Source organism: Dromaius novaehollandiae, chromosome 7 (genome assembly GCF_036370855.1).
Source record: "Dromaius novaehollandiae isolate bDroNov1 chromosome 7, bDroNov1.hap1, whole genome shotgun sequence".
Taxonomy (NCBI): Eukaryota; Metazoa; Chordata; class Aves; order Casuariiformes; family Dromaiidae; genus Dromaius; species Dromaius novaehollandiae.
The window spans coordinates 20,073,124-20,087,487 of record NC_088104.1 but is presented as its reverse complement, the minus strand read 5'-3'; the positions used below and the strand labels follow the sequence as shown (position 1 = coordinate 20,087,487).

At 36.8% G+C, this 14,364-nt stretch overlaps 2 protein-coding genes across 10 annotated transcripts in view; one reads left to right on the top strand and one right to left on the bottom strand.

The window, feature by feature from the left end:
- DPP4 (dipeptidyl peptidase 4) overlaps positions 1-1,875 on the top strand; it is a 91,658-nt gene extending 89,783 nt beyond the window's left edge. The window contains exon 26 of the mRNA XM_064514854.1: positions 1,831-1,875. Within this exon, the coding sequence (XP_064370924.1) occupies positions 1,831-1,860 (30 nt within the window). The 3' untranslated portion in view covers positions 1,861-1,875. The remainder of the gene's footprint in view (positions 1-1,830) is intronic.
- SLC4A10 (solute carrier family 4 member 10) overlaps positions 1-14,364 on the bottom strand; it is a 160,972-nt gene that overhangs the window by 47,864 nt on the left and 98,744 nt on the right. For 8 of the 9 annotated variants that reach the window (XR_003258295.2, XR_003258301.2, XM_064514850.1 and 5 more), the window contains 2 exons: positions 13,526-13,714; positions 1,773-1,864 (listed from right to left, as the gene is read on the bottom strand). Coding sequence is in view for 7 of the 9 variants with exons in the window: in XM_064514850.1 (XP_064370920.1) it covers positions 1,773-1,864; positions 13,526-13,714 (281 nt within the window). In the remaining 2 variants the exon portion in view is untranslated. The remainder of the gene's footprint in view (positions 1-1,772; positions 1,865-13,525; positions 13,715-14,364) is intronic. The other variant, XM_026094497.2, reaches the window with a different exon arrangement.

The window sequence follows — 14,364 nt, the reverse complement described above, 5'->3', positions numbered from 1 at the left end:
AAATTAGCGCACTGCTCTACTTTCCTCTCAATCTGTGCACATAATTCCAATTAGAACCATTGGGAGTTATTGCAATAGCACATTTCAAGGGGAAATTGTACTTTACATATACATCTTCAAGAGGATAAACGAATCTATTTAAAGAAAGTCAGAAACGGTACTTTGATTAGAATTCCTTATTCTTACTTCAGTCCTGCAAATGGAAGTTGCTTCTTTCATATTCCTGAAATTCTTGTTAGTATCTAACACTGCTGAGGAACTGAAGGATAGCCAAGAGATGACATGCTGATCTCCTCCCACACCAGTTAAACCATGAGGAGCTCTTTTGATCTGCAGAACCACAGTGCTAGAGAACTAGTGGGGGAAGGATTAAATGGTGCGGCCTTCATTCTCGTTTAATGCAAAACTGTGGTGCTAGAAAATGGACTCAGAATTTGAAATCCTGCAAGACTCAAATCAATTGTGGGAACATGCAAGAAAAGCACTGCTGAAAGTCATGTTATTCCCTTTGGGTTGTTAAAAGCTTCATCCCTCTAGAGCTTAACTTTGAACAGACAGCTTTATTTATATTTGATATTCTTTATACAAATGTTACACCTTAATATTAGAACATTCGCCAAAAAATTAGTTTTAGTTAACACTTTTAATATAAATATCAGAAAACAAATATACTCACCTTTCAAAACCATTATATCCTTAATTTAGAATATTTTTAAAGGATTAGCATGAAGTTTTTAACATGTCACTGTTCATAGATCTCTTCACTATCTCTGTAGAAATGTGGTACACAGCATGTCCCCAGCCTTCCTTCTTTCTTCTCCCCACCTCTGACAAAAAGATCCTTTCCCCATGTTTATTTTGGCCATATACCATTCCTAGTTCTAGCATGCTCACTCAAGAATTCAACTGCTGCTTCCGCTGCTAGGAAATGAGTCTGGCACCAGATGGAGCAATCACATAATTCTACTTTTAGCTTAGTTATACTGACTAACATTGAGATTCAACAGACTCAAAGAACTGTTCTTCGGAATTTGGGTTTAAATCACCTTTCTTCACTTACTCAACCTTCGTTGTATTGAAATGCCAGTTGAAGTCATCTATTCCTGTCAGGTCTGTCATCTGTATCTAATGTGACAGTTTGTTTTAGGTACATACAGACTCCTTAAATTAGGATTTTCCTTTACATTAAAGCTGAGAAGCTGTTTGCTTTTCTTTGCTATCTAACACTGAACTGTCATTGCAATCTCCACTACTGAACAGCTAACATCTTTTGTGAAGTGTACTAAAATAACTTGGCTTGCCAGAAGAATTAAGTTATAGGTTTACAGAAACACATTCTGTTTGAGACATCTGGAATCCACGAGATCAGGTTATAAAAAGCACAGTTTGCATTCATGCATGCACTTCTATAAAAAGTATAAATCTGAGAGGTAAATCTGAATTATAAGAAGTCTAAATTACTTTCCTATTTTGATAATTTTCTATTCATTTGTAAAAGCTCCCCCTACAATTATACACCTATTATACTGTTATGCAAGGAAATGTATATCTAAGTTCCTGCGCTGTGATTTCTTGCTACTAGTAATTTATTGGGAAAATGAAAAATTATTTTGTGTTATGTAGAAATTCTGTGTTGCAATACACATGAAAATTAACACTGAAGCAGAATTGTCATTTCACAGCTTTTCCTGATTCACACAGATTCATTTTATTTAATTTAAAAGATCTATTGTAGAGTCAGGAGACACTCTTTGCAGTCAGTGAACACTTACCTTGCTAAAGTCAACAGTGCTGTTTTCTCTGCTCACATCATTTTTGTTTTCAATACAGGCTGGAGCAGACTGTGGGGAAACAACCTGACCTGCTGAAAAAAATATCATTATTACAGAATACTAACAGTAACTTCTATAAATAAACCAACATTCAGTGCACTAGCTGTTAAAATTAAAGAACGATATATATTTCATATTGTACATATATGAAACATATCTAAGCATGGAATTTTAATTAAAGACTTATTTAGAATAACACATTCTCAAAAGACAGAGCTTTTATAATGTGCAGCTAGGAATTGGAGAATGGAATTTAGAAAATGTAAAACATACTCTTGAATTTTGGAAAACAACCTTCCTATGCCAATCAAAGCTTATGATTTTTAAGATATCACTTTTGAAAATGTCCTGCATTTACAAAGTTTTTGTAGCAATTTGAGGAGTGGCTAATTTTTGGCAATACCTGTCTACTAGAGTACTGCTCACTGAATTAAACAGGATTACTGATATGCATAAATTTCTCATGTGTGTAAGTCTGTCCTCACTGTGACAATGACTACAAAACACAGTGTAAAAGTGGGCTGCTATAAAAAAAATACAGTTGTACTCGTAATTAAGATGATTTAAAAACTCAGTGTTGATCAATGCAACATTGACGTCGATAAAACAAATGTTTCAGCAAACACATTGTCAAAAAATCCAGCGAGGATTTAGCAAAAAAAGTATTTTGTAGAAGTTTTTAAAATATCTCAATATAAGAAGTGTTTAAGCATAGGCCAGTGTTATATAAACAAACAATAAGGCTTGCGACCAACAAAATTTTGCCAACAGAGGCAAAAAAAAAAGAAAAAGAAAGAAAAACAGGATTAAGTAACAAGCAAATGTCACATGAAGCGCATTTTTACTTAACGTCAACATTACACCCGTGCACGGCTAGAGGCCACGGCACAGGCACTGACGTCGTGGGGCTGGCAGCAGGGCAGCACGCAGACCCCATGCACTGAAGGCCCCGTTTACCTTCGCTCCTACTCTCTCCCTGACAGGGCAGGAGCAGCTCATAGCTCTGAACACCATAACAAGCTGCAGGAATAAGTACTAAATCAATGAGCCAGCTATCTCCTACTGCCCTAACAAATAACCAAACAGTAACTGCAGAGTCCAGCTGGCCCACAGTCAGCATCCTGTCTCGAGTGTGCCTTCGTTTCCCTGGCAAATAAACTCTCTCATATGACTGAGAAATTAGAATGTAAAAACACTAGTTCTGGTGAAAATCAACCTAAACTGCATAGTAATAAAGACTGTATTCTCAAGATAGCTGAAGATGAAGACAGTCAGAAAGTCCCAAGCTAGGCACATTGTCTGTTTGGGTACTTCAAAAAGTCACAGCGTGCCCCCTCACATCTTCGGTACACACACTGGCAGTCCAAGCATATCCTCAGCCACAGTTAGGAAATAGAGCACTTTGCAGAATCTGGTCCAAAGAAGACAGGAGACTTGCAAGAGTATCTCCACTGTGGCCAAAAACCTCCGGTATCCAGCTTTCTGTCACAGTCAAGCAATGTAGTATCCCTGTCTAAGTCTGGCCATGAATTCCCAGCTGAAACACTTGCTCAAGGAAGAGGTGAGTTTTCACGAAAATCAACATTTCATTTTCCACTAAGCAAATCTCCTATGACACAAAATAGTTTTTAGCCTCTTGTGCTGCATCCTGGTAGCTTAGCTAGAGAGATTTCACTTTGGTTAGAAGTACTGGAACAGAATGCTTGAAAATTTATTACTATAAATCTTATTACTAAATGTATCAATCTTAAAAATGTAAATATTTCAGCTTTCTCGCTGATGCAGGAAAAAGAAAGATCAAAATAAGAATAGCAATTTGGGATTTTGGTCAGCACGACAGTGAAATAAAGAGAATCTGACAGAAAAACAGACATACCTAGCATATTAATCTAACTAAGTAGTTACAAGAAAAATAAGTCAGGATTAGAATTTTTATATAACAAGAAAAATGGTTTGATTTCAGAAGAGAATATATTAATGTAACTTAAAAGAATTCACATAAAATAATGCATTAATTCCTGAAATGTCACAGGGGAAAGCTTTCGCAAATTGGAACCCACTGATCATTAAATATGCAAGCTGCTTATGAACAGCCATTCAATTTGTCTGTTCTAATTAGAACGTAAGAAAAATACTGCTGAGTTCCATAATTGTGACAAGGTCTTCCACCATCGCTTTCACACTATGTATTAACATATACTACTTCATGTTTTCATGCTTTTTTTTTTCTAAATTAAGTTTATTTAGCAGTGTTTTAGAATTACTTTTTTTACAAGAGCCACCCTGCAGTATTATAACTCTTAAGATGCATACATAAATATGATTTCTGTTCTACTTTTGTGATTTTAACAGTGTAATTCTATAAAAGGAGTCATAAAATGCTCAGGGAAGATTTCTGCCCTAACTTACTCACAGGAAATCCTAAACTCAGTAAATTTAGACTTGCTTAACTCTTAATTTCTTCATTTTAGATGTTTCTTAATATTCCAGGGGCTCCATGAAAAGAGAAACACTTGTAATTACGAATGCTACCACACACACTATGTTATAAAGATGTTATCCACAGGAAAGCAGGAGAGATGGTAGTCCATTATCTCTGTTACTAATTTTGGATTTACATTTATACCATTTTTTTCTTGACCCAACAATTCAAGAGAATGACAGCAGGGATACTGGCTAGGAGAAATAAAATTTTTGACCTACAGAAGAGTCAGAGCATGGGTCACCTGTTACGAATACTGAAGTTCCAACCTCATAATCTGAGGCGCCAAAAGTCTCTAAGCAAGTAGTATAGTGGTCAAAAGGCTAAGTTTAAATGTTGTGTCCACTTTTCTTTCAGGGAGTAATATACATGATGGGAAACAAAAGCCACAACCAGTAAGTGAAGTTTATAAGAATAGCATATGTTCTTTTCCTCTGCCAACAGAAGACCTCAAACTTTGATTTTCCCATATGCTGGAATAATCTGAAAGAACACAAATTTTACCTTGAGGCATTAAGTAAGAGATGTTTAAATAGCTCTGTAACTTAAGACAGCTTTCTGAGTCTTAGAACAACAAATTTTTTTATTACTGGATTGAATAACAATCACAGATAAAAAGTAGAGAAGGTAGTGAAAAGTGAAATTACCTATCTACATTGCTGCCATGGGAAATGTTCTCTAAGAGCATCTTAACATGCTGTAGGAATAAATACATGTTTATTTATGTAATGATATACTCAGTAAAATGACAATCTAGTTACTTGGCCTCTTTGGAGTCTAGATGCCCTTCATCAAAAAAGTAGGGCAAAAGGTTACTGGTTTTTGGAAAGATTTTTGCTTCGATACACATTTAGCTTACCAAATGTTAATATACCTTACGCTTTAAACAGGTGGATGTAGTGCTCTGGCGGCCCGCTCCCTAGGAGCAGGATTGCAAGGTACCTACATTGCTATTTTTATATTTGGAGGCTTCCTCAATTCCTGAGCTATGAAGCCACAAGGATTCATAAATGAACTCAGTTTTGTGTTTAATTTCACATCGACTTAAAGGGAACTTCTTTGCGGTGAATACCGTTCAGCACACAGGTAATTCTTGAAGGGGTAGGACCAAACATACATCAACTGTAGCCCAGTAAACAGTTGCATCACCAAGCTACACTAGTTTTCCTATGTTATTAAAAACATTCAGATTGTTAATGCACATTGGCAAACACATATGTGTTTTACCCTTGACCCTATTCTAATTTCAGCAACTTTTTTTCTCTCTAAACGAGGGGCACCACACCTAGACTGAAAAGAAAAAGAAAAAAAATTTATTCTCAAATTTTCACCAAAACCCCAACAGTGACCTACATCAAACTGTCTCTGGAATACAGTTACACCAATGTCAAATTTTTCTCCAAACTTTATAATATGGGAGCCTTCAAAGTACTAAATAGAAACATAACAAAACAAAAAAGCAAACAAACAAACAAAACCCCTCACACTGTCAACATCAAATGCCAGCCAGGCTTTAAACATCTGATCTGAGAAAAACATTCATCATACCCAGCTTCACCCAACAAGGACACGCATATCTCCTGATTTCAAGACAGTCTCTTGATTTCACTGGGGGTCTACCTCAAACTATTTATTAACTTTTTAAGCTGGCAACAGGGGAATTAAGCTGATTGGTAAGAATGGTGAGTGCATAAACCCTCAATTCCCTGGAAGGAGGAATAAGAGCAGCAACAGCCTTATCGTTTGTCCTGCTCTTCCATGCCCAGTCTTTGCTAGCTCCATTTCAGCTCTCTAGAGCAAAATGTTCATTTGTGCATTGTGGGGGGTAAATATAGAATTTACCTTTTAAGAGTTCAATACAGAACTTGGAGTCTTATAAATCTAAAGTTTAAAAGCCTTGATTTATACTGCAGTCCATCTACATAAACCACTTGAAGAGCTGCATTCCTTGAGAAGTCATCTGAGAGCCATTCAGAGGTTTTAAAGTATCAGTCGATCAAATGCACAATGTGGTATCATTGAAATACCCAGCCTACATTGAAAGGAACTTAATACTTAGCAGATAAACCCACACTAAAATGGGTGTTAAGGCTTATCTATGTATTAGAAAGCCAATGGCAAAACAGTTTTTAAAACTACATTTCAAATTGGTGTGTGCAGAAAATGAATGCTTTTTTCAGATAACGTGAAACTGTCACAGCTTTGAAGAAAAAAGCAAAAATTCATACAAAATACATTTTTTCATGCAAAGCCAAGCCATTTAAAAATCAAAACCATCAAAGTAAGGTCCACATTTGTTACACTAATAGATGTTTGCATTTACAGATTATCAGAGCACTCAACATTTTCAACTATCAGTCCTGTCAAATAAAAAAAACGGTCACAGGAAGTGAATGTAATATGCAACACAGTTTTACTCCCCAAAATTCAAAGCTAAAGTGACTGCAAGTGGAGACCTTTAACTATGACTACTGTATTTATTAATCAAAATCCAAGAGGTCTCTACAATGCCATGACAAAAGGCAAGAACAACGTATGCAGATACAAATCGCAGTTAATGCAAACAAACCAGATGCAACTAACAAGAAGTTATTGTTTATTTTTCTAAAATGTATATATTTCTTCTCATTCCCAAATAATTTTGTTTTGCAAGCCAACTATAACAATCTTCATGCTTTTCACTCTAACTAGTTATCAGCTTTCCAAATCTACATGTACTCACTCTCCAGATCAGAAAGCAAAGGTGCAGATCAAAAGGCAAAGCTTGAAAAGCAGTAATTTTTTGCTAAGCATATGGTAAAGTTCCAATATAACAGAGCAGTAATACCATCTCTGTAGGCTGACTTGTACATGTACTTTTAGGCCTCTTGCTGCATAACATTTCAAATCAGTGGAGGGGCATTCTCACTCCCATAGTACCTGCATAATTGCAAGCAGAATTTGGTGCTCTCCAATGATACATATCGAAAACGATATAGAGGAAGTCAATTTACCAGTTTTTCTAATGCTAGGCCTAAATCTCAAACATAATTCACATGAAGTCATGCAGTTTTAACTAAAATGCTGTAATTTGAAATTTTACAAATTGATGCAAGGAAATGGATTTATAAAGAAATGGCATCCAATATCACTTCTTTTTCCCAAAAAGGACATCATTCCACACAAATGTGCCACAGTTGCTGACAAGGGCCTGAGGTATTTTTCAGTCACTATAGCAAGAAGGTGCATGCTATCAAGAAACTGAGATGAAGACATGGGTGTACATTTGAAATGATCTGAAGCCCAAGCAAGAATAGGTATTTATACTACCTCTGAACCTTCAGGGAGTTTACAGAACCCAAAGGATAGGAGATGAGGAAGATACAGAGATGAGATGAGCCTGTTAGAGACAGACACAACAAAGACAGAGCAAAATAAAGAAATACAAAGATGAATGATACAGTTGTATACATACAGATTATACATTTTATTATGGGTACAAGGAACGGTGGAGAAAGAAAGTATAAATATCAGATGCAGATGTTTTTAAATACAAGTTATATTTCAATAATATAAAAACCTGTGGATAATACATGTTCATTAAAATTAATGCATTTGAAAAGAATCTAAAATGAGAAATATAGCATTAGCTAATTTAAGCTGGAACTAGCTATCATTGGGTTTGGCTTCACTGCAAGGAAAGCTGGAGCAAACCTCCTTAGCCAAAATCACATCTGGCAGAAAACTTGGGTATACGTATGACATTCAATTCATCCCAAGAGGGAGGAACATGGCCACTTACCCAGGAATGCCTCCCTTCCCCTTCATATGGGTCCAAGCAATGCCTGTCTCTCCATATAGTAAGTATTGACATCATTTGAGTTTCACATGCTGTAAGCTACCATTGAGTCATGGCATAAATGCTTAAACTGATGACAAAAGATTAGGGAACTGAGATAAAAATAACAAATACCCATCACATAACTAGTAATTTAGACTTTCTGGGATACTAAAGCGTACTTTCCTAAATTAGACGTTCAAGCATTGTCTTAGTCTCCTCTGCATATGCTTACTGTCATAAAACAATGAAGTCGTCCAAACTGGCAAACCATGCTAACCGAAATAACTGGAGAAAGGCTTAAAAAAGTACACATCAAACTAAGCTGCTAAAGCAGTTCATGCTGTTAACTCCGAAGACCTCTGATTTAAAGTACCTAATATGCCATTGCTTTTTTCAACCTGTCTGGCATATTGATAAACCTCCCTTTAAAATCTCAAAATCAGTCACAATGTGTGAGGTAATGCAATTTCTCCTTTAACAAAATGCGTGTTCTGAAGCTGAGGAAGAAGCAGCAGATATAAATGACATATATATGGAACAGAAAACATGCATAGGATCTTGTTAAAATGGACAAAGAACACTACTTGTAAAGTACAACCCCACGCACTTTGCTAGAAAGTCCCATATCCTGCCATGCTCCTGTCCCCTAGTGCTTCGCTCTTCAACTTTTTTCAATAAAAGATCTGCTAGATACCATTTTATACACACACTCTGTGTATACATGTACTCTGAAGTCTAGACTAAAAGTGAAATAGCTAGTCAAAAAAAAAAGTTCACATTATGAAAACTTTTCCTAACTTCATTTTCACTGAATAAGCCACATTGTTCACTGAATAAGCTACATTGTTACATACACTTAAATTCTGAACTGCAGAAGCATCTATAAAAGTGGAGAGGCTTACAAAATGACTTTAGCATCCCTGTAATAATAGAAAGATTTTGTACATTTGTAATTAGATTTGGCTTTTTAGACCACGCCAAAGGAATTTACAGACACAGTTCTCAAGTAGCTGAGTGACAAACCTATTCATCTCCCTAAAAATCAGCTAAACTGTTCTCCAAACCAAAGCTTCTAAAGACAACTTACTAATGACAAAGATTCATATTTTTTACCTGTCTTTTAGAGTAGTTATGCTAAAGTTATCTGCCACCCTCCATTCTGGGTATTTGGTGTCAAACCAGACTTAAAAAAAAAAATCATTTTTGCTGCTCTTATGCCAAATTTGACTGTCGCTTTTTACTGGAACATCAAAAGCAGGCTTTTAATTCTCACAGTTTTGATGCTTAATGAAAAGTGAAAGTTAAACACAGCATGGCAGCATTAAAAATGCATGGTAAATCCATAGCACCCTGACATCTTAGCCCTGCAGAGGATGTGAAGAAAAGCCATTGTAAACAAAAGATAATACAACCAAATACAAAGCAAATTAATTAGGCGGTCTGACAGACTCCTAAACAAAGAAAAAATGGAGGGAGAACATATGTACAACTATCTTCCAACAAGATACCACAGTGGTCTGTTAGCAGCACAGCCACATATGGAATCTAAGCTTTTGTCTTCATTTTCAATCTTTGATCCTGATATCTGGATTTGGATCTGTTGATAAACTAGCATAGCCAAGAACTTAGAGAAGGAAGGGTATCTGCATTCTCAGCTGTACCACATAACCTGGATGGCAAGGACTTACAGCTCTGAACCACCTATTTCACAAATTACAGGCCACTAAGGGTTGTAATCAGTTACACTGTATGCACTAAACCCAACTTTAACCAAACTGACGATTTCCTTTTGTCCAGAAGTCGTCCCCAACTTCCCCTGTCTCATTTGAACAGGGACAAAGAACTGGCCCTTCTCAAGCTCCCCTTACTTACAGTATCTGAGCAACTCCGACCTCTGAGCTAAGGCTGGACTCCTCTCCTGGCTGTTCGCTAGTCAGTAGCACCTGAGATGATCTGTTTGTTCCCCCTGAGGATGGGCCAGTCTTTTGTGAATTAAGCTTCTCATCCAGAAAGCAAAAGCGACAATAAAATATTTTACTATTTTAATACATTGTTTATAGCTGAGAGAGAAGGGTCTTGATACTGTGGGCAATATCTGGAACACTTTGCATTCATACATACTATATAACCTGTGTGCACAATGGGAATAAGCAGGCTAAGATGAAGCCCTGACTGGATTTTACCAGTCTGTCCTCAGGAAACAAAGATGTGACTCACAGCCCCCTCTTGACAGTAATAGAAGATATTTATATCCCTTAATTTTGCTCTCTTTTATGTATACGTAGCTCATTTTTCTTTAGCTTTCACCTGATCCAAATCACATTTTTACAATTCATTGCTGTAGTATTAAGAGAAGCTTGTGCAATATTCGGATTTTTAAAATGGCAACCTAAAAAGAAACATAGAGCTGCAGTCAGCACAGCACTGTAGCTGGACTGTAGCAGGTGGATCACAAGGCAACAGCAAGAGCGCGTGATTGGAAAACTCACTCCTGCCCCGGGTCAAGCTTTTAAGGGCAGCAGGATTTCCAAAGGCTGAGAAACTCAGCAAAGATTTCTGCATAATTTATACAGTATGTAGTATGGCAAGTACCCAGGGTAGAGAAATGCCTAAAAGTATGTCAGAAGAGGCAGCAGTCAGTGTGCCTGAAATTAGGCAGCTCTACAGAATAATCTCTTTCCACTCTCCTTTAATCTTGTAGTATTGGGGCAACCATTGCCACTCAAGCCCATGAGCTGCTTAATTACTTCATTTGTTTTGAGGAGGAAAAAAACCAGGTTCCTTTGAAAACCAAAGATTTAGACTGAATTTTCCTCTTCTAAAGATTGTATTAATTTTATAACATATAAGGTAATAAAAGAAGATTCAAACTATTTAACATAACATAGTAATATACCGTAAGAGATAAATTTGAAATAAACTAAACCCTCTCTGCTTTTATCAGCAGGCAAGCATCTATTTGAATAGGTCCAGACAGAAGACTGCCAAATGTGCTTTAGCACTTAGGGGCACAAGCAGAAGAGTAATGCTCCAAACTGAATGAAAGACAGCTGTGACTGTTTTTGGAAAACTTTACCACAATTTAGATATAAAATTGATTTACCTTCTCTATAAATGTTCCTAAAGTTACTTATATTTGTATTGTTTATAGTGAATTTAACTTAATTCAAATAACATAGTCAAAGTGAGCAATTGTTTTTAACTAGGGGTTAAAATGCTGAGGAGCCTCTGCAAAGGCATGTGAACTGGAATTCAGTAATTCTGCGCATCTTGTAAAGTAAGCACAAACAAATAAAAACACATGTAAAGACTGTGTCTCCCTACATAGAGAATCACGTAAACATTGGGTATAGGAAACTAGTGTGTCTAAATATGCACTTAGATGTGGACCAGAATTTATTTCATTGAGAATTAGATAAAGATATGAGGGTGCCCACAAGAAACCTAGGCAAAAGTGAGATGTTACTGAAGTGGATGTTACTATGCCAATTCCACTAACACAAAGGGGTTAGTGAAATTTGGCTTGTGATATTTCCACAGCTTGCCCCAAGGGATCTTTATAAGAAGATCTATTACTTATCTGTTAGGCAAGACCTAACAGGGCAAGACCCTGTTATATATTGCAAAAGGGATTAGGGAATGCAAGCTTCCATCTTTCCTCCTGCAGAAATTGAGGAATAGGTACATTATTGCATTAACTTTTTAAAAACATTCATATTTCCATCCTCCTGAATATGTGTTTAAAACTACCAGCAAAGTTGCATGAATCAGCTGCAAAGTTACCCGAAAAAGGGCAGACAATTTAAATGGTTCTAGTTAGTTTTACTTTTGTACATTCATAAATATAATCACACACATCTTAACAACCATGAGGATTATTTTTGCCTTACTCTTAAAATGATTTATAGGCATAATGAAAACATTTCTATTTAATATCTTCTTCAGATGAAATTATATGCTGCCTTCTAGGTTGGAGAGTCTTCCCCAGGGAAGTGGCTATATTTAGAAGTACCTATTAAACCTTTATTCAGCAATGACTCAAACAAAAGGAACAAAAAGTAGTCTCTATATGAACAGTCCTACCTTTCTGGACCGAACCTCCCCACCACTCTCTCACTCTCCCCTTGTGCCCCAGCATCCTGCCCAACGCCCCATAGCACACTCCTCCCCTGCACCACTGCTGTTTCCTCGCTCCCCACATCCCTGGGGGACAGGGGGACTCAAAAGGGCCCTGAACAGAGAAGGAGCAGAAGAGACTGAGATTTTACTACAGCTAAGGTGGTTCCTGGGATAAGAGTCAGCACAGTTCAGAGATGCTGGGACAGAAAGGCTGTGGGTATTGTGATGATACTGGATGCTGAGGCTAACCAAATCTACAGTGGGTAATTCTAGCGGGTGAGTAATTTTAACTACTTGCAAAATTTGGCTGCAAATGTCATTAGATGGATATGTGTTTAGGTAAAGAAGGGCAATAAGAAAAGATTCTTCACCATGCTTAACTTATAACAACAATATAGCTTATAAGGGCTTCTACAAAAACAAGAAAAAAGTTAAGCTGCTACTTTACTGTAGAAGCACTCTGCAGACTTGCTCTCTCATTTTCATGAAATATAATTTTCTGAAAAGTGATTTTCTGCAAGAACAATGTATAGGTTTTTTTGTTGTTTCTCCAACAGTATCATCTTGAGAATGTTGTTCTCATTTTCCAACCCCACAAACTCACTATGGAATCTGAAATACCAGTTGAATGCTACCTAATGTATATACTTATCATTCATTTACAAAAACACAAGCCCTAGTGCTTTTAAATATAAATCCAAGAACAGAAACTAGTGTGTGGGCACAGACTGAGAAACTATTATAACAATTCATTACACTTTAACTAAATAGGCCTTGTATGGTCAGCAGGACTCAAAAGTAGTAAAAATCGCATCTCTGGCACCAATGGAGTATGTCCACAGTTTAGAGCAACACCACGCAAAGATGCTTAAGCTCACTCTGAAGGAGCTCACAGAGTGCCAAAAGCACAGTAGACGTACTAGAGTGCTACTCCACCTGGGATAATATGCAATGCCAGGTACTCAAGACAGGGTACCACACTGAGGTAGCTAACCTACTTCCAGCACTTGAGCTAGTTCACTTGGATATCTCTGCACAGCCCTAAATTGTGCCATAGATCTGAAATCCAAATTTAAATTCCAAATTTAATTCAGGTGTGTTTCTGAATGCAAAAGAGGAACCACTCTCTCATTAAAAGGTACTATTTTCACACAACAATTCTTTCAGAGCGGAATCGCTCTCAGTTCAAGCTGTAGGTACAAAAACACAGAGGATATTGAGTAGGCAGATGCTACTGCAAGCTCTGAAATGTAAAATAAAGCAACACATTACCATTTTTATCCATGGAATGGGGCTCAGACTGCTTCTTCCCAATATCAGCAAAGGATCTCACAATTGGAATCCTGTTGCTCAGCTTCTTCTGGTTCTGATGGTGATGCTGTTTAAGTAATGCCTCATGCACCCTGTGACGAACATCCTCGCTGAGTTGCCCAGAGCCCACCTGTTGGTCCAGAATCATATCTGAAAAATAAATAAATAAACATAATAAAATAAAGAGGAGAGAGAGGAAAGATTTTATTTAAGAAATGTCAGTAACAACAATTTGTATCCTACAGGACTACAAATAAAGGGTCTCAATTCCTTCTCCATTTAAATGCAATACAATTCAACAGTAAAAAGATACCTAGAAGTGTTTCACTCTCAAAAAAAAAAAAGTTTCTTAAAAGGATATCATTAATGTAACAAATTCAAACCCTCAAAAGGTACATAGTTGCCAAGTTAAGGTCATCTATGCAACTTTGAAATTAGTACCTAAACACTCCCATATATCATGCATTTAAACTCAGCATCATGGTGTGCATCTTTTTTTTTCCCCCCCCACAACACCCCCAACTTATTTGCCACACAGCACTAGCCTGCTGTGAGGAGAAACAACTTCTTCATTCCTTTTATACTTATAATGGAAGATCACAGTCTAGCTCTTTATTCCTTAGAATTATAATAATACTTTCAGCACAGTAATATGAAATACAATGATACAGGAAGATGTGCAGCATTTTTTGGAAATACCTAATAGGATCTCATTCTACTGCCTGGTGTATACGTCCATGCAAGAAAATCATTACACGGATGTGTGAGTAAAACTGACCCCCCTTAGAAAATGATAACCA